The sequence below is a fragment of the Micromys minutus genome, assembly GCF_963924665.1.
Source record: "Micromys minutus genome assembly, chromosome: 2".
Taxonomy (NCBI): Eukaryota; Metazoa; Chordata; class Mammalia; order Rodentia; family Muridae; genus Micromys; species Micromys minutus.
Window position 1 is genome coordinate 30,117,227 of NC_137971.1, and position 21,764 is coordinate 30,138,990.

At 40.8% G+C, this 21,764-nt stretch overlaps 2 protein-coding genes across 4 annotated transcripts in view; one reads left to right on the forward strand and one right to left on the reverse strand.

The window, feature by feature from the left end:
• The window catches only part of ERMP1 (endoplasmic reticulum metallopeptidase 1), a gene marked incomplete at its 5' end in the record, with an annotated part of 32,929 nt that extends 26,665 nt beyond the window's left edge, over positions 1-6,264 (forward strand). The window contains 4 exons of one of the 2 annotated variants that reach the window (XM_080911997.1): positions 372-574; positions 1,269-1,384; positions 3,432-3,595; positions 3,678-6,264. In XM_080911997.1, the coding sequence (XP_080768123.1) occupies positions 372-574; positions 1,269-1,384; positions 3,432-3,595; positions 3,678-3,848 (654 nt within the window). In that variant the 3' untranslated portion in view covers positions 3,849-6,264. The remainder of the gene's footprint in view (positions 1-371; positions 575-1,268; positions 1,385-3,431; positions 3,596-3,677) is intronic. The other variant, XM_080911998.1, reaches the window with a different exon arrangement.
• Positions 6,265-9,274: 3,010 nt separating this feature from the next.
• Positions 9,275-21,764, reverse strand: part of RIC1 (RIC1 homolog, RAB6A GEF complex partner 1) — a 79,745-nt gene continuing 67,255 nt past the window's right edge. For both annotated transcript variants that reach the window (XM_080911996.1, XM_080911995.1), the window contains exons 18-26: positions 20,422-20,538; positions 19,236-19,964; positions 17,569-17,727; positions 17,347-17,483; positions 15,926-16,212; positions 15,003-15,194; positions 13,478-13,655; positions 13,142-13,330; positions 9,275-12,092 (exon numbers count right to left, since the gene is read on the reverse strand). In XM_080911996.1, the coding sequence (XP_080768122.1) occupies positions 11,801-12,092; positions 13,142-13,330; positions 13,478-13,655; positions 15,003-15,194; positions 15,926-16,212; positions 17,347-17,483; positions 17,569-17,727; positions 19,236-19,964; positions 20,422-20,538 (2,280 nt within the window). In that variant the 3' untranslated portion in view covers positions 9,275-11,800. The remainder of the gene's footprint in view (positions 12,093-13,141; positions 13,331-13,477; positions 13,656-15,002; positions 15,195-15,925; positions 16,213-17,346; positions 17,484-17,568; positions 17,728-19,235; positions 19,965-20,421; positions 20,539-21,764) is intronic.

The following is a 21,764-nucleotide window of genomic DNA, read 5'->3' on the forward strand; positions in this document are numbered from 1 at the left end:
TCCAGCTCCTGTTTTGGTTTTGAGACATTCTCTTAGAGTATTGCCTAGACCTGCCTTCAATTCCTGAGCTCAAATGGCCTCTACTTCAGCCGTGTGGGTAACTGAGACTACAAGCACACACTGTCCCCGATCAAGTCTCACCTCTTACGTATGCATTCAACTGCAGCTGTGAATTGCAATAAGTGATTTTCACGTCAGTCATCTAGTGTAAAAGGAAAAATAACCCCACTAACAGTAACTTAGTAATTATTAAGTCTCCTTTTTATTTTTCCTGTTTCTAATCAATTCTTGCAATGGTCTTTTTATTAAACTGGGGTAGGAATGTGGGTGAACTAGTTGAATAGTTTTCTTAGTAGTCTTGTTCTCTTCAGCACGTGAGCAGAACTTTTCATAACTTAGAAGGAAACGTAGTAAAAAGAGACTCTGGAATATGGATCAATGGGTTTGATTATACCGGAATGTCTCATGTGACACCACACATTCCTGAGATCAACGATACAATCCGAGCTCACTGTGAGGAGAATGCCCCGCTCTGTGGCTTCCCTTGGTATCTTCCAGTGCACTTTCTCATCAGGTTGGTTCATATTTTTTCTTAAAGTTGGGGGTTAGTTCCCAAATTCTATCACTGTCAGGATTCAGTGAAACTTAACTCAGTCAGGTGCTGTCTGTAATATTTCTATATCACTACAGTGTTTCCATTTCTTTAGTCAGATAATGAACTCAGGAGAATAGTTTGCTATTTTAAACTTAAGTCTCTCTTCAAGAAACCTGAGTAGTAGAAAGGGCCATCTCCTAACTTGTAAAACATAGCAGTGGCCGCTTCCTCCCAGCTTGAGATGTTCAGACAGTTGGATTTCAGTATGGGGCAGAGGAAGTGGGAGAGGCAGTGGAATTGCCTAGGCAGTTCCTGTTTGTAAAATGGTTTATCGTTTATATGCACAGCGTGTATGCTTTGTGCCTGTGGAGTGCGGAGTCTCTGGCTCTGGAGTCACAGGAGGCTGTGAGCTACCATGTGGGTACTTGGGATTGAGTCTGGGTCCTCTGTAAGAGCAGCTGGGCATTTTAACGGTTGAACATCCCTCCAGCCCTTACCTCTTTAATCTTAACGCTGAGGACTTGTTGACAACCTGGCCAGCAGAGGAGCTAGCCTCATTTGGCACTTCATCAGGTGTTTCTCAGCCCCTTTGAGAGTTCTGAACCATTCTATGAGTTATGGATTTACTGTTAGTTCCCAAAGCATCCTAAATATTCACACCTCTTTCCAATAGGAAAAATTGGTATCTTCCAGCTCCTGAAATTTTCCCAAGAAATCCTGCTCATTTCAGACTTGTATCCAAAGAGAAGATGCCTTGGGATTCGATAAAGTTGACCTTTGAAGCAACAGGTGAGCCAGTTTCCTTCTCCTCACTTCCAGCTTTTCATGGCTGCCGTGTATGTCTTTCCATGTAACATGTCAGAGAAGCACTTACTTATCCATTGGACCGGTCGGGGTGTTTCACTCCAGAGCCCAGGCTGTACGCTCATGGTCTTCTGCCTTATACCTTAGAGAATTTCTAATAGCAGCTGAAAGTTGCTTCTTTAAGAAAATCTAATACATTTTATTGCTTAGAACAGTTTTAGAATCACAGAAATATTGAGCAGAAAGTAGAGTTTAAAGCTTATCAAGTTTGGTCATTTTCCCCTAAAACCCAGCTTTTGTTTACTCTCCTTTGAGTTCTGTTCTAGATTGCGCCTTTTGTTCTACTCGTTTAAGTTACTCAGCCCACTTAGATTGCTGCTCCTAATATGTGCATTCAGTGCTATAAATTTCCTTTTACTGTTATACCTGAGAAATTTGTATTTGGCTCTGGGGCTATAGAATAGGTGTATAAATCAAGCACTTACTGATAAATCAGTCATTTATTTTAACACAGATCTTTGCTGTGCATATGTTACTGGTTATTAGAGACAAAAGGATGTTTACATGATAAGATGGATGTGCTCCTTCACTTTCCCATAAGGATCCACACCCGAGTACTCCCTGTTCTAGGTTTTAGAGTGCCTTCTGTATTTTCAAACGCTGATCAATACTTTGACTTCATAGTCATTGGTGCTCAGAGTTCCACTCTCAGTAAATTTGTAGTACAGAATGGCAGAGTATGTTTAGAGCCATTTCAGAAATTGTAGAATTTTGTCCCAGTCCCAAGACAAAATTCATTTAACAACTCTAAATGAAACTTGTCAGGAACTCAGACAGCAAGTCTGAAAATTAAAGTCTAACACATTCCAGTCCAAGATACTCAGATTTGGTATTTACAAGCCAATGAATGAAGGTAAAACACTGTAAGTGTATGACTTATGTTTCTGGGAGAGAATCCAATTTTGTATGGACAGTGTAAATACTAATCCACAGCCCAACACCTACTGAATCTGAGCCAGTGTGTTTCATGCGGCTTTTGGTGGCATTTCTATTAAGAGCACCTGGTGCTATGTCCCCTGGCTGTCCTGGAACTCGTTCTGGAGAACAATCACACTGGCCTGGAAGTCAGAGATTGACTTCTGCCTCCCAGTGCTGGGACTAAAGACATGTGCCGCCACTGCCCAGCCCAGTTAGGACCTTTAAGACACTTTACTGAAAGTCTTAGTGTTAGATACAGTTTGATGTCAAACAGATTCTCACTGGCCCAAAGATTTTCTTTTCTTGCTGCATTCTGTTGGCCTTTCCATATTTAAAACTAGTAGCTCCTGCAGATCCCAACCAGTATTCTCTAAGTTTTGTCCTAGGATTTCTCCCAGTACTGCCAGCTGGTTTACTACATTTGATTGTTCCTTCCTACCTTAAGAAACATAGTGAATGACTGCTTGCAGAAAAAAAAAGATTTATTTATTCCATGTGAATGAGTACTCTAGCTATCTTCAGACACACCAGAAGAGGGCATCACATCCCACTACAGACGGTTGTGAGCCACCATGTGGTTGCTGGAAGCTCTGGAAGTGGAGTCTCTTAACCACTGAGCCATTTCTCCAGCCTAATGACTAGACTTCGTAGCAGAGCATTTTGGGTCTTTTGTATAAAGCATCCAGGCAATGTGGACATGTGACGGCTAACTTTGTATCTGTTTGTAGACTGTAGTACCTTGACATTTTCTGACAATGTGTAGACAGTGGATTTGAATCTGGTTGATCAGTTTCCCTCCTTCAAATAGAGTCTCAAACACTGATACTCAAGGAACTCACTACAGGCAGATCACCTTGAAACTCTTCCTACAACCGGTACTGGTGGAGGAGCGGGGCTGGAGATTAGGTAAATTACATCAGCAGTTACCAAGTTACTTTTCTCATTTAGACTCCGCCCTTTCTGTCCTCTCATTACTTAACCTTGCTGTCACATCACAGACAAAGCTTAAGGTAGTGCTCATTACTGCTGATTGACTCAACTGTTCCTCTTACAGGACCAAGCCATATGTCTTTCTATGTTAGAACCCACAAAGGATCAACGCTTTCTCAGTGGTCTCTTGGCAACGGCATTCCAGTGACAAGCAGAGGCGGGGACTACTTTGTGTTTTACTCCCACGGACTCCAGGCTTCCCCTTGGCAGTTCTGGATAGAAGTGCAGGTGGGGATATCCCAGGCTCCCACATAGTACCCAACCTTGGAGTGCAGTGTCCTGGCTTCAGAACTAACTGACTTTTCTCCAGCAGGCCTCAGAAGAACAGCCAGAAGAAGGAATGGTCACTGTGGCCATTGCTGCCCACTACCTATCAGGGGAAAACAAGAGGTCTTCTCAGCTGGATGCTCTGAAGGAGAAGTTCCCAGACTGGTCATTTCCCTCTGCCTGGGTTTCCACCTATAGTCTCTTTGTGTTTTAATCTATGGATGGGCGTCGAGTACATGCTCCCTGGGCATTCCGTGGGATAGTTTCTCTCCCATGGTACATGGATGTTTGTAATACAAGTCAATGAATTTTACTGAGCACATGTTCTAAGAGCTTTTGGGATAACACTCTTCAGGGCCAAGTACTGTATGGGTTAAACTTTGGGACAGCGATTCCTGGCCATTTTGTCGGTTGAAAATTCCTATTTAACTGACAGTTAAGCACACGTGGATACTGCCAATCATGCCATTTGTGACTGTAAGGACTCAGCAGCATACCATTTCAGTAGCTTTCCTCTGAGGATCAAGGAAGATGTAGACTCTTAGACCACTCGTCAGGGGTGGGTGGGTCAGGTGCCATTCACTGGAGTAGTGCCTCTGCACTGCAGCCGCAAGTCACTGGGGAGCGAATGCCTGAAGGTGGAAGGAAGCCTTGCAGCGCCTTAGGTGCCCAAGCGCTGATTCCTCAGGCAGCCGGTCAGGTGGTTTGTCTGTTCTGAGGCAGCGCTCTGAGCCTGACTCCTCTGTAGCATTCAGTGTCTGCTCTCCTGGCATTTACCAGGGGAAGAGAACATTTCTTCAGCTACATCTCTTCTTACATGTCATGGGTTTTTACTTGTGCAGGCACAGAGCCTAACCTTCTTCCCCAGCGCACTGAATCTCCAGCCAAGCTGCTGAAGTGGAAGAGGGAGGGGCTGGGAGGACTGGGGATTTTGTAATATTTATTCTCTTCGTTTATAGGGATCCTGTCATATAAGGTTAATCCTTTAGAACTAAATTTTTATTGCTGCAATGGGTTTTCTGCTTTCTAGCGGGCGACTAAGTTCTTGTAACGTCGTCAATGAGAACTGGCTGTCCTGATGCTGAGGTTGTAGCTTACAGGAGTGAGACAACTATACCTGCGTTTGTTAATTTCCAGGTCCTGCGTAAGAGCAGCAGGAACACCTAATGGTGCTTTTCATTTTGAAGACAGGGATGCAGCTTGTGAGGTATGTCATGACGGTGGCTCTTGTGGCTTCTCTAGGTCCCATCGGTGACAGAGGATGAGACAAACAATAAATTATGCTAATTTCTTTTACAGTAGTAAGTGTAAAAAGGCAAAATTTGAGTTAGCCAACAAGCATGACCCAAAATATAGTTGAAAGAAAAGCCATAGTAAGGCAAAAACAAAACAATCTTAGGTGAGAACAGGAAGGCTTCTTTCAGAGAGGTCCTTAGAACTGTGTGAGTGTCAGCGAGAGCGTAGTTAAGTGTGCACTGCAGAAGAGCTTCTGAAAATGCTTGTGTGGTATGTGTCGGTTTCTTAATCATGCTCCCTGTATCACCTGCCTGATCCCTAACGCCTTAAAAACGTGGGCCCATGCAAGCGGAGCTGAATGTAACGTCCTGACGGTCATGTGTGACACTGTAAAGTGGAGTCACTTCTTTGCTGGGCTCACAGAAATCTCAACAGTACTTCAAGTGTCCGGCTCCTGCTGTGTAGTATGTCAGACAGCACTCAAAGGTTTGTAAAGAACCACAGCTGAGGAAACTCGGGACAGTACTAACAACTCAGTAAATACGGTAAATACAGGCTTATGCTCTGTGCCAATCTGAAATTGATTATCAGAAACTATGGGGGAGGGAAGCAAAATGTTGTGCTGAGGAAGCATACAAAACCCAAGATGTTCTCTGATTTCTTTCCCTTTGGCAATGATCAATCATGGTTTTCTTTGTCTTTGGGTTGTTTCTCTATGCAAACGATTTTGATTTTCTCTAACATTATTATGCAGCCGTTAAGATGTTCAGTTTCCGGGTGTGCTTAAAGGCCAGAAATGACCAAGTAATTACATACAGTGTTCATGGCTTTTAAGAAGCACACTCTGTAGTAATTACTACCCCCCTTTAAGATTATCTGATTACTTGTGTAGTTCACTTCTCAAAAGACGGTCTCCAGGTCTAAGTAATGCGCCCTGGTGAGTATAGCGGCACATGAGGGAGTATGAAGAACCGACTTCAGTCCTTAGTGTCTAAGACAGATCGTCTACACAGTGTTTCTAGTTTAGCAGCTATAACTAAATGTTTAAGATTCCCCTACCCCAACCCTGGTTTTCTATGAAGGAGGTTAGACCACAAGCTAGCCTAGGTGACTCGGGAAGCTGTTGGAAGAACGTGTCTCTCCATCTTTTTCACTTGTTTGCTGACTTGAGGGTTAATTGTTGCCTTACAATGATACTGAAATAAACATTTTAACATACTGGCTGGAAAAGTAGGTCTTTTACAACTGCTCTTTATTTCACCCCACATTTCAAGGCTATTTTATATCCCTAGCCTTTATATAATATACATATATATGTATATATATATTATAATCTGTATGGCTTCATATAACTGCTATTTTAATAAGCGCTAAAGCTAATTAAAGAGTCCAAGATAGAAATGCTCACTTTACTTGGGATCTTTTTACCTGGAATGAAACTGTGCATTTGAATTTCAGAGAAATAAAAAGAAACTGTTGAGCAAATGGTAAAATCCTGAGTATATTTAGGTTTAAATATTCTCCACTAAGAGAGGAAGTCATAAAAGGGAGCGTTTTTAAAAACTGTGGCTAGGGCTGAGGGCAGGGAGAGAAACCACACTGCAGCCTGTGGAAGGCTGACACCAGGACCATAGTTTCTGAGGAGATTCTGTTTAAAGGTGAAACAAAATTTTTGTTCTTCTCATTTTAGGGCCAATAAAGTCACATATGCCTCAGAATATTGAACTCAAAAGGAAACATTTGATTGCAAAATGTATTGAGAATTTATTTAACCCAATATCGTGACCAAGTGGGATTAGTGAAATGGACCACATGCAATAAACAATCCTGTGATTTCTTCAGAAAGGCGATGTTTTATCTCCAAGTGATCTGTTTTAATATCAGCAAGAAATTTAACTGTATATATTAACTTTTAAGTAGTTATGCTTAACCAAAACAATGCAGTAAAACAAAACTTTTAAAGTATACAACAGTCAAAGAATAATTTTCATAATCTTGCCAAATTTCTTGCTTTTCTGTTTCCTAGTTCTTTCTACTAGTTACACACTATATATCAGTCAGACCAGCTCAAATTCCACCCGGTAGAGGTCGACAGTGACAATCCAGAGCATCATACTTACTGATAAAAGACTTCCTTAAGACAGGAAGAAGGGGGCTGGAGACATGGCTCAGTGGTTAAGAGCAGTGACTGCTCTTCCAGAGGTTCTGAGTTCAATTCCAAGCACCCACATGGTGGCTCAGAACCATGTGTAATGAGATCTGATGCCCTCCTCTGGTGTGTCTGAAGACAGCTACAGTGTACTTAGGTATAATAAATGAGTAAATCTTGAAAAAGAAAAAAGACAGGAAGAAGACAAAATGTCAGCTGCCACTTGTATTGATCATGATTCTGGTGGCTTGAGCAAGAAAAGACAAAACATCCAGATCTGAAGAGTTAAAATTATATCTGATTCTTTTTTTAAAAAAATAAAGGTGTAGGGGAAAAAAAGAAACAATAAACAATTATATAGATTGCAAATGACATGATCATCTACATAGAAATAAAAAATTTGACGATGAAACCAAGAACAATGAAACAGAATAAAGACAAGAAAGGTACAAGACATTGCTGAAAAGAGTCAAAGGGCTAAAATGATCGAGACACTCTTGGCCTGGGAAGCACATTACTACAGGGGCTTCGTTCTTCAAATAGGTTTGTTTACACACTGCTACAAAGCCCCAGGTAGTGTGTGCACACACCGGAGAGTTGATCGGAAAGTCATATGAGACCACAGGAGTCCTAGCACAGCCAGCAGCCTTGAGATAAATGTAGTTCTTGTACCTCTAGAGCTTCCTGTGAAGCAAGAATCACCCAGAAATGAGACTGCACATTTATAGTGTCTATAAAACACCCACATTGTAGTGTTTCTGACAGTTCAGTTGAGAAAAAAAAAAACTTCAGTTTGTACTCAGAACATTGAATATCCGTATGTAAAAGAGTAAAGTTAGAGTCCTCAAAATGTGTCTAAATGTTTAAGCTACAGCTCTGTAGCACAGGCATAAATATGTATAGCCGTGGGATAAACAGTGCTTTCCTAGCTATGGCACAAAAGCACACGCAGCAAGCAGAGAGTGAACTGAGCTCCCATCAGCGTGAGAGGCTGCGCTGCAGCCAGCACACGGCACACACTTAGCCCCAGCTCTCGGGAGGCACAGGCAGGTCTTTGTGAGTTTGAGGCCAGCCTCGTATACAGAGGGAGGTCAGGACAGATAGGCTATTACAAAGAGAAACTCTGTCTTGAAAAATAAAATGCAACAAACAAAAAACCAAAAGAACAAAAATAAGAAAAGCTGTCTTCCAAAATTCCAAAAGATAGTATCAAGGGAAATCATAATACTAATCATAAACTTGGGTAAAGCCTAGTATCCAAAAATATGTGAAATCACTGGCCAACCAAAGATAAAAATGATCTTTTAGTTTGCTCTAAAAGCCATGTAAAAAGCTACAATAAGCTACTTACATTAAGCTGGAGCCTTCATTTACAGCTAATGGGGACTTTGTGAAGCACTCTAGCACATACAACTTGGTACTTCCTCAAGGACACAGTCACTTGGCCATAATCCAGCAACTGTACTTCTGGAGAGAACTGAAAACATCCATACAGAAAAGCCTTGTTCCCTGAATCCCCTTCCTTATCCACGAGGATATGGTCCAAGATCCTCAGTGGGTTTTCCTGAAGTCATAGTACATCACACTGTTTACCTATACATACTCCTCCGGTAAAAGTCAGGGATGAGGTGCAGTAGGAAACATGCATGTATAACGGTGTGCTGTAATAAAAGCTACTTAAAACTGAGAAACTGCTAATGTCTGTATTTTATATTTAGTTCTTTTTGGATCTTACTTGACTGGGTAACTGAAATCCTAGAAGGCAAGGCAGGGTACGGGAGAATTACTATGTGAATGTTTATAGTTACAACCTCAAGTCAAAAACCCAAACTAACCTTTAAATGAACAGTAAACATACTCACAAACGACATTATTCAGCTTTTAAAAAAGTAGACATATGAAAAAAGTTCAAAACATGATGTCAAGGTAATAGGCACCCATATTCTAGATGTTCCACAGGCATATTGGACATGGGGAACCGTGCAAATTCTACCTACGAGAGGTGATGCCTCTTCTTCTAGTTTCTTCTATTCATTTTTTTCACTCTTTCTTGAGCATGTGCATCTGTGTGATGAATGGTCCCATATTCTGTCATCAGGCACTTGGATGTTTCCACCTTGTGTCTAAATACCTTAAATAAATGGACTTCTAGGTATCTCATTCAGGGGAATATAAGAGATAGGAATTACTTTTGTGGCATTTAACACATATCCTCTTTTTTGTTGTCAACATGAGATAAGTAAACAAAAGTTGACTGTTGGTGTAATAGTTTTATTACCCTTTACCAAGGGGCTGGGATACACATTACAGAAGCAGCAGCAACTTTAATTACAAGCGAAAGTTGTTTTGTCTCCAAATGATCTGTTTTGGTATCAGCAAAAAATTTAACCATATATATTAACTTTCAAATAGTTATGCTGAATATTTAAGTTCATTAAAGATATGGCTCACACAGGTGATATGTCTTAAACCAAACAATGCAGCAAAACACAATTTTTAAAAAGTATACAACAACCAAAGAATACTTTTTATTAATCTTGCCAAATTTCTTGCCTTGGTGTTTCCTAGTTCTACTCATTACACATTATGTATTTTATCAGAGTCATTCCCAGCTCAAACCACAGGAGTAACATCAGTTGGCCCAGACCCTGCTGTCAAGAGTGTGAGGTGAGTCACATGACTGGGCATGGCGGCACGGCTGTAAACCCACTTACTGGGGTGGCTGAGGAAGAGTTTCAAATTGCTGTCCAGCTTGGGCAAGGCTCTGCCTCACGGGGGAAAAAAGGCTGGGGTTGGTGGGATATAACTTACTGGAGGAACACTTGGTTAGCGTGAGGGGCCCTGTGCTCATCATCTTCAACACTGCCCCACCACCGGCAGCACTCAGGTAAGACCTCTGGAAAGCCCACTGCTGCTTACTGTGCTACACTGTTTTAATAACTAAACAGTCACACTAGAAACGGACTAAATACAAAAGAATTGCTGGCTCTTTTCCCGAAGGAAATGGGATAGAAGAAATTTTAGCTTAGTTTTTTTTTTTTTTTTTTTTTTTTTTTTTTTTTTGCTGCACTGAATCTACTTATATAGGAAACCTTATTCTCTATTTTAAAATTCAGAACAAGGTGGTGGTTTGATACAATGACTTAAATAAAAGTAGCACCAGAAGGACCAGGTACCAATAGTGACATATTTCACCCATTCAGGAATTTTATTATATAAAATTATTGCACTTCTAATGTAGAAAGTAAATAACAGTAATTACTAAATTCAATAATTTTAACTAGTTGGTGAAATTTGAAATAATTTCAAAATAATTCCAAGGTTTCCTCTAAAGGATATTGCCTCAGAGGGCCTAGTCTATCTCTAGTGTAGAAGGCAGGGCCAGAGGGCTGAGCGCCATGTATAAGCTCTGTCTGCACTGTAAGGGGCTGTTTCACATGGTGGTACGAATTTGGTCCACATCACATACATCGTTGTTATAAAAATAAACAAGATTTTATAAAAAATAACATTGCATTCCTTGTTCAAATTGCACAGTACAAATAAGCTATTAAATGAATACTGTCGTTAATCAGGATGTGTGGTCGGTTGTGTGTTTAGTCGGAAGCAGCTGGGTGTGTACTTCTGCTTCCATAATGTATGAAAACTAAATTTCAAGTCACATCTAGAAATACACAAAATATTTTAAACTTTATAATAAAGAATTTACAAACTAATTTTTAGTAGCTGATAATACAGGATCCCACAGTCTATTTACATAAAAGCCCATTTTTATTCAATTTACAAAAGCAATAAATAAGAAACTACATTAATTTGCACAAAACCTGTTCCACCTCATGATCAGTGGGATGACTACTACTTTACAGCTGGGCCAGCAAACCTGTCTTCCTCTATGCCGACTGCTCATTTTGGAAAGAAGAAAGTCTTGTCTTTGTTCCAAGAGTGAGTATAGTCATGCAGAATCAAGGGTAAAACCTTACAGATTATAATACACACCTTAAAAATATGGACTGTGCCTTTATGTATATTTACATGAATATTCACAAAAGATACAGTTTTCTGATACAAAATTTAGTGGTGTCAGCATAATTGCTAAGAACCCCTCACCCTCTGCCCACAGTGATCTAGTAGGGATTAAGCTGAAACAGGCACACTGACTCACAGGCAATCAGCTTCCATCAGTTCAGGACTGCTGGGGAACAGAGCACCAAAGCCAGAGGTCTCTGCCCACCGAGCCACACTGTACAATACCAGGAGTCCAAGGACCAATAAGAGGCCAGCTGACTATATGAGGAAGCAGACAGGTAGCTCAGGTACCTGATGAGCTACAGCAAGCACCTTAACACTTATTTAAAAGAAAGTTAAAAAAAAAAACCACCCCACAAAACCAAAATCAGTCTAGACACACACTGAACCATAAAATATATGAGCTATAAGTGGTGAAAAAATGAGCTCACTTGGGGCAAAATAATTCCGACACATTGAATAATCTGTTATGAATAATCCCTACAACTACCAATTTGTTGTGAAGAAAATCAAAATATTTTATGTGTGCATCTATATACTGCTCATTACTTTCTACTGCAGCTTAGAAAGATGCTTTTATACCACATTTTAAAAATGGAGTCAAAGAGATTTAGAGGAAGAATTCATTAAATTATAATACTTTACGAAAGAGTTCTGACCCAAGTTTTACCTGTTAGATCAATTCAGCAGGTCACAGCGCACTCAGCTGCACACTGCTGGGACTAATACTGCCCACTGTGAGTTGCCCAGTGATGTCAGGACACAGAACAGTCATAAGCCCCGTCCTGAAATGGCTCCTCTTCATCTGCCTGTGTTGTGTCCTCTTCTTTCCGGCCTACCATGCTGCTGTTGCTTCCAGTCTCACTCTGAGAAATGTTCCCATGGCTGGAAGAGCCCCTGTTCTCCTCTGCCCGGGGGCTGGTCTGCTCAGGAGCCTTACCCACTGTTGTTGGCTGGAAGGTGTCAGGCTGGACCAGCTCTTCTGTTATCTCACTGAGCTTCTGCAGTTGTGGCTTAATGATGTTTAAAAATGGCTTATATCCAGGGCTAAGTAAAAGGGGAAAATTAGCTGTCATCTGTTATAATTCAAAAGATTTGATAGAGGGCTAGGGAGGTAGCTGTTAGTCAATAAAGGGTCAGCTATGCAGGCGTGAGGTCTTGAGTTTAATCCCTAGGACTCACATAAAAAGCTAGTGTGGTGGTGCTGACAGATAGCTTTCTGGAGGCATGCTGGACAGCCAGCCAGCTAGCCAAATCAGTGACCCCAGGTCCCAGTGAGAGATCCTGTCTTAAAGAACAAGGTGAACAGCTCCTGTCAGCACCAGCAGCCAACGTTTGTCTTTTACACATGGGCACAAGTACAAATGCAGAGTACCCACACGCACAACTTGGTAAAGTGGACAGTAAGAAACAAGGGACAAAAGACTTTAGACTCTCCAGGATCACTGGAAAGTATCTCACTTAAATACACTTGGCAATTAAGGAAAACTAGATCTAAGGGAAGTAAAGAGCTTCAAACCTACACCTGATGCTGACAAAGACAGGACTCTCAACTCCAATACACTGCTTCTAATTTGGAAGTTCTAGTAATTGTCATGGAGTCTTGAAGTTTACATAGACTACAGAACCTGTCTTTAACACAGACTCAACCACAGACCTACCAGTCTAAGTTCCAGTCTCATGGTCACTTGTATGGCATAAATCATAAGCCAGCATTATGCCTTCACATTATAAACTAACCAGCACTACAAGCTATTTAATGGGTCAAACCCATTCAAGCGCTCAAGTACGTATTGCTTAAAGAAAAACTACTTGAAAACATAAATATGAGAGCATTTTTTTTAAAGATCCATATACTTAAAAATGTCCAAAATGAGTGAATTATAAGTTTTTGCTTTTTTGGGAAAGGGTATCATACATAGCTCTAGTTGACTTGAAGCTTGCTAGTTAGACCAGGCTGACCTCAGACTCAGAGATCTGCCTGCTTCTGCATCCCAAGTGCTGGGATTTAAGGGATGTGCTACCATACCTTGCAGTTATAGTGGTCCTCATGTGAAAAAGTCAAGGATACCATGCTTATAGAAACCAGCACTTACCAGTCTGTAGAGGCCCATCGGTCTACAGCGTACAACCCTGTTTTTATGTTCTGTAACATCTCTCCATCCATTTCTGAAGACTGAGCAATCCCAAGAATCTGACTGACCACTGAGGATTCTCTGAGGATCAGGCTGATGACAACACACCAGTCCAGACACCCCGCCTCCATGAAAATGTGCAGCAAATACCTAGGCACAAAGCAGCAACACAAAGGTCCCTATGAATGACAGCTGCCGATGTACAAACAGGGCAGCCAGTATTCAGAAGGGCCTCTTCCCATCTGCACAAAGAAACCTGACTGGGCTGTCTGTGTTTTCAAACTCTGAGACACTCACCGAAGCTGGACTTGAGATTTATGGGGCCCTTTACTCGCCAGCTCCATGGAGATGTGCTCCAGCTCAGACTGAGTCAAGCTGAGTGTGGAGAAGTTTTCATCCACCATTGTCCAGTCTCCATCCACCATGGAGCTGCTTTCAGTCAGATCTGTAGCTGAACCAATGCTGCACTCATCCCCTGATGAAGAAACGCAGACGTAATAAGTGAGCTTCTCATTTCACAAATGAGCAATTTCCCTTTCATTATAAATATTAATTATCTTTAAAATGCTAGCTTCTCTTCAAGATTTCAAAGTAAAAACATTCAATCTACTACTAAAATAGCCATTATGTGAAAAACATATATATATATTTTAAGAGCTAGCAGATCATTAAAAAACTTATATGCATTAAGATGGGAAAACATTCTATTTTACAATGAAAAGCAATAGCAGTTAGGAGCCTTCACACATGACGAAGCTTCACCCGGCACTGGCGATGAAATGATGACCCAATACCAGGTAAATGCCTGGCCATTAAAGCTGGAAGAGAAAAATTTAATCTGGGCTTGTAATGTAGATCTGTAGTGTCAACTACTTGTGGCCCAGACAGGAGGATCTCAAGTTCAAGGGTAGCCTGGGAAAATGAAAGGCAGTGCTTGCTTAGCATTCAGGAGGTCCTAGGTTCAACCCCCAGTATTGGAAACAATCAGCAATAACAATAATCCCCCCAAACCAAAATCCAGCCCAATTACTATGGAAGATTTAGTATTTTATAACCCTATAGCAACACAAATTGCTTCAAAATCTTTCTTTTGTAATTATACTGATATAGCAAAAGTTAGTGTACTGCTTTTATAAATAGTCACATGAATAGTCCAGGCTTTGAAAGCCAAGAGGTAAAATGAGGAACATTATATATAAAAAAATTCTTAAATAATAAACTTAATTAATGAAATAAACTTAGTAATAATGAATTTAAACTTAATAAACTTAAATAATGAAATAAAAACTAGTGATAGAAGTATGTTTTTATGACAAAAGTCTATTTATTTTAAAAATAGAATTCCTCATAACATTCTAATGTTAACTGGATCTCAAAGATAGTATTTCCTTATCAAAATTGATTGCAGAGGGCCAGCAAAACATCTCAGAGGGTAAAGGCACTTGCTACCAAGCCTGACAGACAACCAGAGTTTGATCTTAGAAATCCAGGAAAGATGGAAGGTGAGCCCCTAATCACAAAGTTGTCCCCTGACTTTCACATGTGTATTCTTCCACACACATCACAGACACAATAAATAAACATTTAGAAAGAAAATGATTGGAAAGATTAACCTGTATCTCATATAACTAAAATAAATATGGTAAAGCCCAGTCAAAGCCAATTTGTCCTTACTTACCTATGTAGGCAGGTGATGGCTAATTCTTTAGGAAAGAACAATTCTGTATGTATCTTAGAAATGCTACGGTACACAATCGTTTCCCAAACAAAACTCAAGAAGAGCCACAAATTAGATCCACTTGATCCTTTATTAGATATATACCTTTATTAGATAATGGTGACAGGAAAGCATCTTGCATTTGTGGTCCAGGAGATGAGGCTATGTCTGCGTCACGATGGGTGGGCCCAATGTTGCTGAGCCAACTCTGACTTCGTTGGATGTTAGAGATGCCAGCATCCATCTCAGGGGTGATAAAAGGGTCAGCTGACTGAGACTTTAACAGCTGCTCTCCCACTGCATGGCAAGTCCAGAAGTAAAAAAGGTGTGTTCAAGAGCTCTCTCTGCCATTCTCAACGCTATTTGTTCAACTGTTACTGTACACTGTCTCTTTTATCCTTAACTAGGGATGTGAAACTACAGAAGAGGTTCTCTCCAAGCCTCCTCCAGTCTCTTATTGTAACTAGGTCACACTATTCTCTTGATCTGAATGACTTGCCTTGTCTCTTAAGATGACCTCAAGTTCCCAAACACCATAACAAAAAGTTTTACTTAAACAACTGGAAATCTTTATTAAAATATATGAATTTTTTCTCAGTTTGACTTTGTTTTCTCCCAGTTTAGGAAAATGACACAAGTGTCAGGTGATCTGTAATCACCCTGGGATGAGTCAGTCAGGTAGATCACAGCACAGCTTATTTGAGGCTCCTCACTCACTCTAAATTCTTTGCCACAATAAGGTAAATGCAGGAGCTTCTACATTCAGTTTCCAACCTGTTTATAATTTAATAATGATTAGATTTGTGAGTTAAACTTCAAGCCCAAAAGACTTAAAAAATAATAGTTTCTACTTCATTTATATCTTTGGCCAAATGGGAGATATTCTAACTGATGTACAAAAAGTTGGCTTCTATCTGCTTAAGTTTGCAATGAAAAGAGTTTCCTTGAATGTCAACCAATGATAACATGTTTAAATATCTAAAATAAATAATTTTTACATGTCTAAAATAAATAATTAAAAAAATTACCCGCTCGGCATTTTCCATTTTTGAAAGGGGAACTAATGGAAGAGGCCGGGATGATGGGAAGTGGCCACAGGAAGTCCTTGTGAAGTCTCTTCAGGGCTACTACAAAGTTGTCTACACGGGCAGCTCGAGTGCGCTCTTTGCAAAGCCAACTGATTAGTTCAAAACCTAGCTGGGCTGCAAAGCAGCCAAGGTCCTTTAACCGTACATCTTCTAAGAGACGCCGAGCATGTCTCCACAGCATCATGTCAATATACATGTTCTCAGCACAGTCACTGTCTCTGCTCCATCTGTAAGACACAGCAGAGAGCTAACGAATAACCTCACTGACAACTCAACTTTCAGGTAGCATGGTTAACATTGGAAAGAAAGCAAGAGATCAATTATCTAATGGCATCTGTCTGAACAGGAAGAAAAAGCTTCAGGGCTTTTCCATATCATACGGCAACCTAGTAAACACACAGCAGAGTTAACTTTACCCCCACCCCCTTTAACTTTTGAAACTGGGTCTCTGCCTCCCAAGTGTTGGGATTAAAGGAATACACCACCATGCCAGGCACACAGTTACCTCCTAAGACCAAGTTGTAGAACTGAATATATGGAATATATAAGAATAAGGAGGAGACCAAAAAAGGCAGACCAGGAGGAGGTGGTGTGTAACTGAAGTGGGGAAAAGAAAGAACAAATAAATGCATTTGTCAACACCAATGAAAAAGGAGAAAATTAAATTCTCTCTACTTATACTTTATAGATATATGAAAATAAACCTTATAAAAATTAATGACAAGTAAATATAGTCTGTTTTCTCCAATCGATATGAGCAAATGTGTAACCAGTAGGAACCGAGTAACAGCTCTAAGTGAGAAGCAGACCACAGGAAAGGAAAGCCTGGCATCCATCCCTGGGCTGGTAGACCTGGGTCCTATAAGAAAGCAGGCTGAACAAGGCAGGGGAAGCAAGCCAGTAAGTGACATCCCTCCATGGCCTCTGCACCAGCTCCTGCTTCCTGACCTGCCTGAGTTCCAGTCCTGACTTCTTTGGTGATGAACAGCAATGTGGAAGTGTAAGCTGAATAAACCCTTTTCTCCCCTACTTGCTTCTTGGTCATGATGGTTTGTGCAGAATAGAAACCCTGACTGAGATACCTGTCATTAGAAGTAATTTATATTAATTACATTTAGAACAAGTGCATCCAAATCCATTTTAGTACAAAGACATAAAAATATAAAAGTACAGAGAACAGAAGTGAACTTAACAAGAAAGAAAAAGAAAAGAGAAACACAGAAGCCTTCTCTAAGCCTTTGACAAATGAAGACAGGATTTGCAACTGAGTTAAATAGTTTTTTAAGACTTGATTTTATAAATGCCTTGAAGAGCAGAGTGACAAATGTTCTGAAAATAGTAATTGCTCTTTATTCTTTTACCTTTTCCCAGAAGGACCAGTTGGCATACTTAGTGTTTTCTGTAGGCTGAATTTACCAGGGGGAACATTTTCAGCAGACTGAGATAAACTGATGCTCCGATTCCTGAAGAACTCAAACCCACCACTTGAACTGGGCTCCTGTGGTTACACAGCATACAGTAGTTTTAGTCAAAGATGCACTGGGGGTGTATGCCCTAGAGAGGCTGTATATTTTTGTACTAACCTGAGATGTAGGTGTGGATGGAGGGGTCTCAGACTCCCCAGAGCCAATGGCTTTAAGAAATCGAATCATGTGCCGACACAGGTCCCATTTGCCCTGTTCCAGGGCTGTGTTGAACAGAAGGGTGGCATGCTGTCTACTCACTGCTGGGACTTCCATATTCTATTAAACAACCAAAGATAAGTAACATTCCATTTTTATGATACAAATTTGGAATGCACCATTCCCATTTTACAGGATAAGGAAACAGAGTTATCTAAATTGTTGAAGATCAATAGAAAAGCAAGATAAATCTAGGTTTTTCTGACTCCAAAAATCTTAGGTCTGTCTACGCTAGTATTTTCTGAAAATCTGACTAAAACTGTAGCTTCAGGCGGAACCAAGCAACCCTGTTCCACACAGAGCATCCCCATCTCTTTCTTCGCGAACTAGCACCTTGCCGGCTTTCATGGAAAGCTGCCTGACGGGGAGCACCAGCCCCGGCTAGAGGAAAGTTCCCAACTCCACAGCCAGGGAGAGCCCCGAGGGTCTGAGGGGCAGCGATTCTTTTTATTGAGATGATGATTCTTTCATTAGGGCTAGCCAAGTGAATCCCAGACTCTTAGGACCACTCATCTCTGCCCAGACCTCTCTAGTTTCAGTTACTTGTCATGAAGCAAATGCATTGACAAGATGTCTGCTTCAGTCTGAAATTCTAACTAGGCTTATGGCTAGCTTTTTCTAGAAAAGAAAACTTCTTTGTAGTAAAATGAAAGAACTTCGAGTAGCCTTTTAGATTTTAAATTTTGGGCCCCTTCATCTAATAACGAAGTAAGTTTTCCAGGGTCTCATTATTTTGAGAAAAAAGTGTGTCATGAGCATCACTACTGTGGCAGCACCTTAGCTGTCTACAGCAAGGCTAAGACTGGATACTGTGGTAAGTCCTGGCTTATTTAGAATCCTTTCAGTAATTCCATGCTGTAAGGAAATATACCTATTACTGTAGGTAACTCAGATCCATGCACTAATGCCCAAAGTACCATTTTTCTCAGTTGTCTCTTACATTTTATTAGTCTAGTATAGTATTTTTAATGGAACATATACATCACATATATATGGAAATTTCAGCTGCAGAGATGGCTCAGTAGTTGAGTTCTTGCTATGCAAGCCTGGTGACCTGAATTTAGAATTCATGTGAAACCTCTGTGGTCTCCTGGAGCCCATACTAAGATATGGGAGGTGGAGACAGGAGAATCTGCAAAGCAGAAAACCCAGTTCTCCAGACTTTTGCAGTAGGGAAAAGCTGGAGAGACACTGTTTCAAAGAAGGTTGAGGGCAAGAGTCAACACTTGAGAGTCCTCTGACTTCCATATGCTAAGCGACGTGTTTATCTGAATGTATGCACACACACATCCCTATACCTTCAATCTTATTTAAAATTATGTTCTGAAATTATTAATCTGTTTTAGGCCCTTTTAGGGACAAACAAGAATATTTAAGAATGTCACTTTTAAAATATTAAAGGAGATCTCTGGTCAAGCCTGAGTTCTTTAGAATGAAAGACATACACAATAGAGAAAATATAACCATTCCATGATAGTGTAATTCCATAACCCCATCATAAGGACATACCTCTTCCCTCCTAAAATTAAGATCATGAATTTGTATTTCTTCATAAGGACAAGTATTACCTGTAAAATAATAAGGTAAGAGGCAGCTGTGTCCAAATCCTGAGCCATCAAACATTCCTCAAATAAGTCCTTGGGGTTTCCAACAGCTGCAAACAGGTAATTCCACAGAGCATACTCAGTCTTCCTGGCACAATGCACGACTGTCTGAAGGAAAAGGGGGAACTCGGTGATGAACTTGGCCACCGTGGGAAGCAGTGGGTCGGGAATGGGCTCCCGTGAGGTAGCTTCTTCTTCCAGCACTTCATGGAGCATGAGCTCCAGCACGTGAGGAAAGTAAGGTAATGCAGCACAGGACTGAGCAAGAAGGAGGGCTTGCTCGCCAAGGTTCCTGACCAGGAGCTGGCGGAGGATATGGTGGAGGTAGATCTGAGAGGTTCTTTCCACAACACAGAAGGGGAAGAGCACCTCCAGCTGCTCCCTAGCACTGTTCCGTGTATACAGAGAATCATAGAGTAGAGTGTCATTGACAGCACCAAGGACCAACGCGTCTTCAAACAGAACAGCCAGGGGGTAGATGTTGATGTGGAAAGGCAGCATGATCCGCTGGGACAAGAAGGAGTGGGGCTTGCGGTGATCCCTGGGAAAGAGTGGGAGCCAGACCTTCATCCCTGCACCACCACAGCTCAGCCACAGGGCCTCCAGAAGGTGACGTTTTTGTTTGTTTGCTCGACATGTAGTCCAGACATTTTCCACCGACTGGGCTAGTACAACGGGAGGACAGAACGGCAGCTGAGGAGACAGAATAGATGGATTTGGGTTTCCTTTTAAATAGAGAGGCTCTGAAGTTCACAGGTGCTAGCTTTTAGATGTTCAAAATAAATTTTTTTTAAAGAAGGGACATTCATTTAGAATTAGAGATAACAGTAATCTTTCAAAGTATATGCACTGAAATCTAAAAAACAAACAAACCCTAAAACCCTATGATTATCAACCTCTATAGTTTTTTCTCCCAACAAATAAATGGAATTTATAAAACTGTACCTAAGCAGTAGCAGCTGAAAAATGAGACATTTGATATTTTAGGTTTTATCCTTCTTTCTTCTTAAGCCCAGTTGTAAGATGAATTTTATGTATGTTCTTATCGCCTAAATCACAACACAGTACTCTCCCCTTAAATTCCTCTATTCATAAACTCTAACCTCATGACCACTTCTCAGAGCTTGAAATGCCTTACAGTTCTACTTACGAGTTTCCTTTGGTTTGGGTTACTGTCCTTTTCCCGGATCTGAGGGCCTGACCTGTCTCTCTGCATCATGATGAGCTGTCCTGCAAGGTTCAGCATTATGCTCTCTGCATCACGAGCCTGAAATTTCCAAAAGAAACTCCTCAATACTAATTTATAGGCATGTAACTGGCATTCCTCAACACCTAGTAAAATTTATAGACTAAACACCAACATCATTTACTGGGTTGTACTAAGTATAGCCATTTTGCTAGGCTCTGTGGGAAAACAAGTTTCCCAGACGACACAAAGTATAACATTATATGCTTAGTGACCAAGGAGTGCACAACGAAATGAATTATCCTAAAAAAAATCCTTAGAAAACTTCTAGAAGTTCTCTCTCTCTCTCTCTCTCTCTCTCTCTCTCTCTCTCTCTCTCTCTCTCTCTCTCTCTCTCTCTCAGACACACACACACACACACACACACACACACACACACACACACACACATTGGAGATGACCTCAATGATCTAGCTGCTGTCACTAGAGAAGGGCTAAAAGGATGAGACACCAGGAAGGCCAGAAAGTCACAAGTGGTAGAAAGGGCTATATGGAATATAAGCAAACACACGTAGCTAGGACAGAACACCCCTTGGGCAGGAGAACTACCTCCTAGCTGGGTTGCAGACCTCTGGGGAGATCTTGGAAAGTCAGGCAAAGGGCAGTAGGACACAAGCCACCTTGTACACCTCTCAAATGAAAGAACCATTAAAAAAAACCCCATTTAGTCAGGATGAATTACTGTATTTTATTATGGAAAATTTATTCAAATGCCAGAGTAAAGAGCCTGTAGTTATCACTGTTAAACCCACTGCCCTGCTTAAATAAGGACATAGGAGTTTGAGAAATACTGCTTTAAATCAATTACCAGGCAAATCATGTAGTTTCATCTGTAAAGAGTATTCTGACTTAAAAAGCAAACAACTTACTAAGCATGGAAAAACAGAAAAAGTATTTCTGAACCAAAGAAGGCTTCATGGTACAAAATCTAAGTGAGGTATTGGGAAACAGGGTTTGTTGCTGGGGTGGTGCCTCGGTGGTTAAGGGTATTTACTGCTCTTGCAGGGGACCTGAGTTCGATTCCCAGCACCCACTGACTGTTCAGAATAACTTCTAACTCCAGCTCTAAGAGATTCAATTCCCTTTATTTATTTCCCTCCTGTTACAGTTTACCTTCCTAATCTGTTCTTCACTAGGTTAAACACCTCTTTGCAAAGCCCTCTTAAACTGTTGCACCCTTATTAATGACGTTACTGATCACCATTACATCCAGCTTATAGACGTTTCCTCTCTAAATCTGCCAAGTA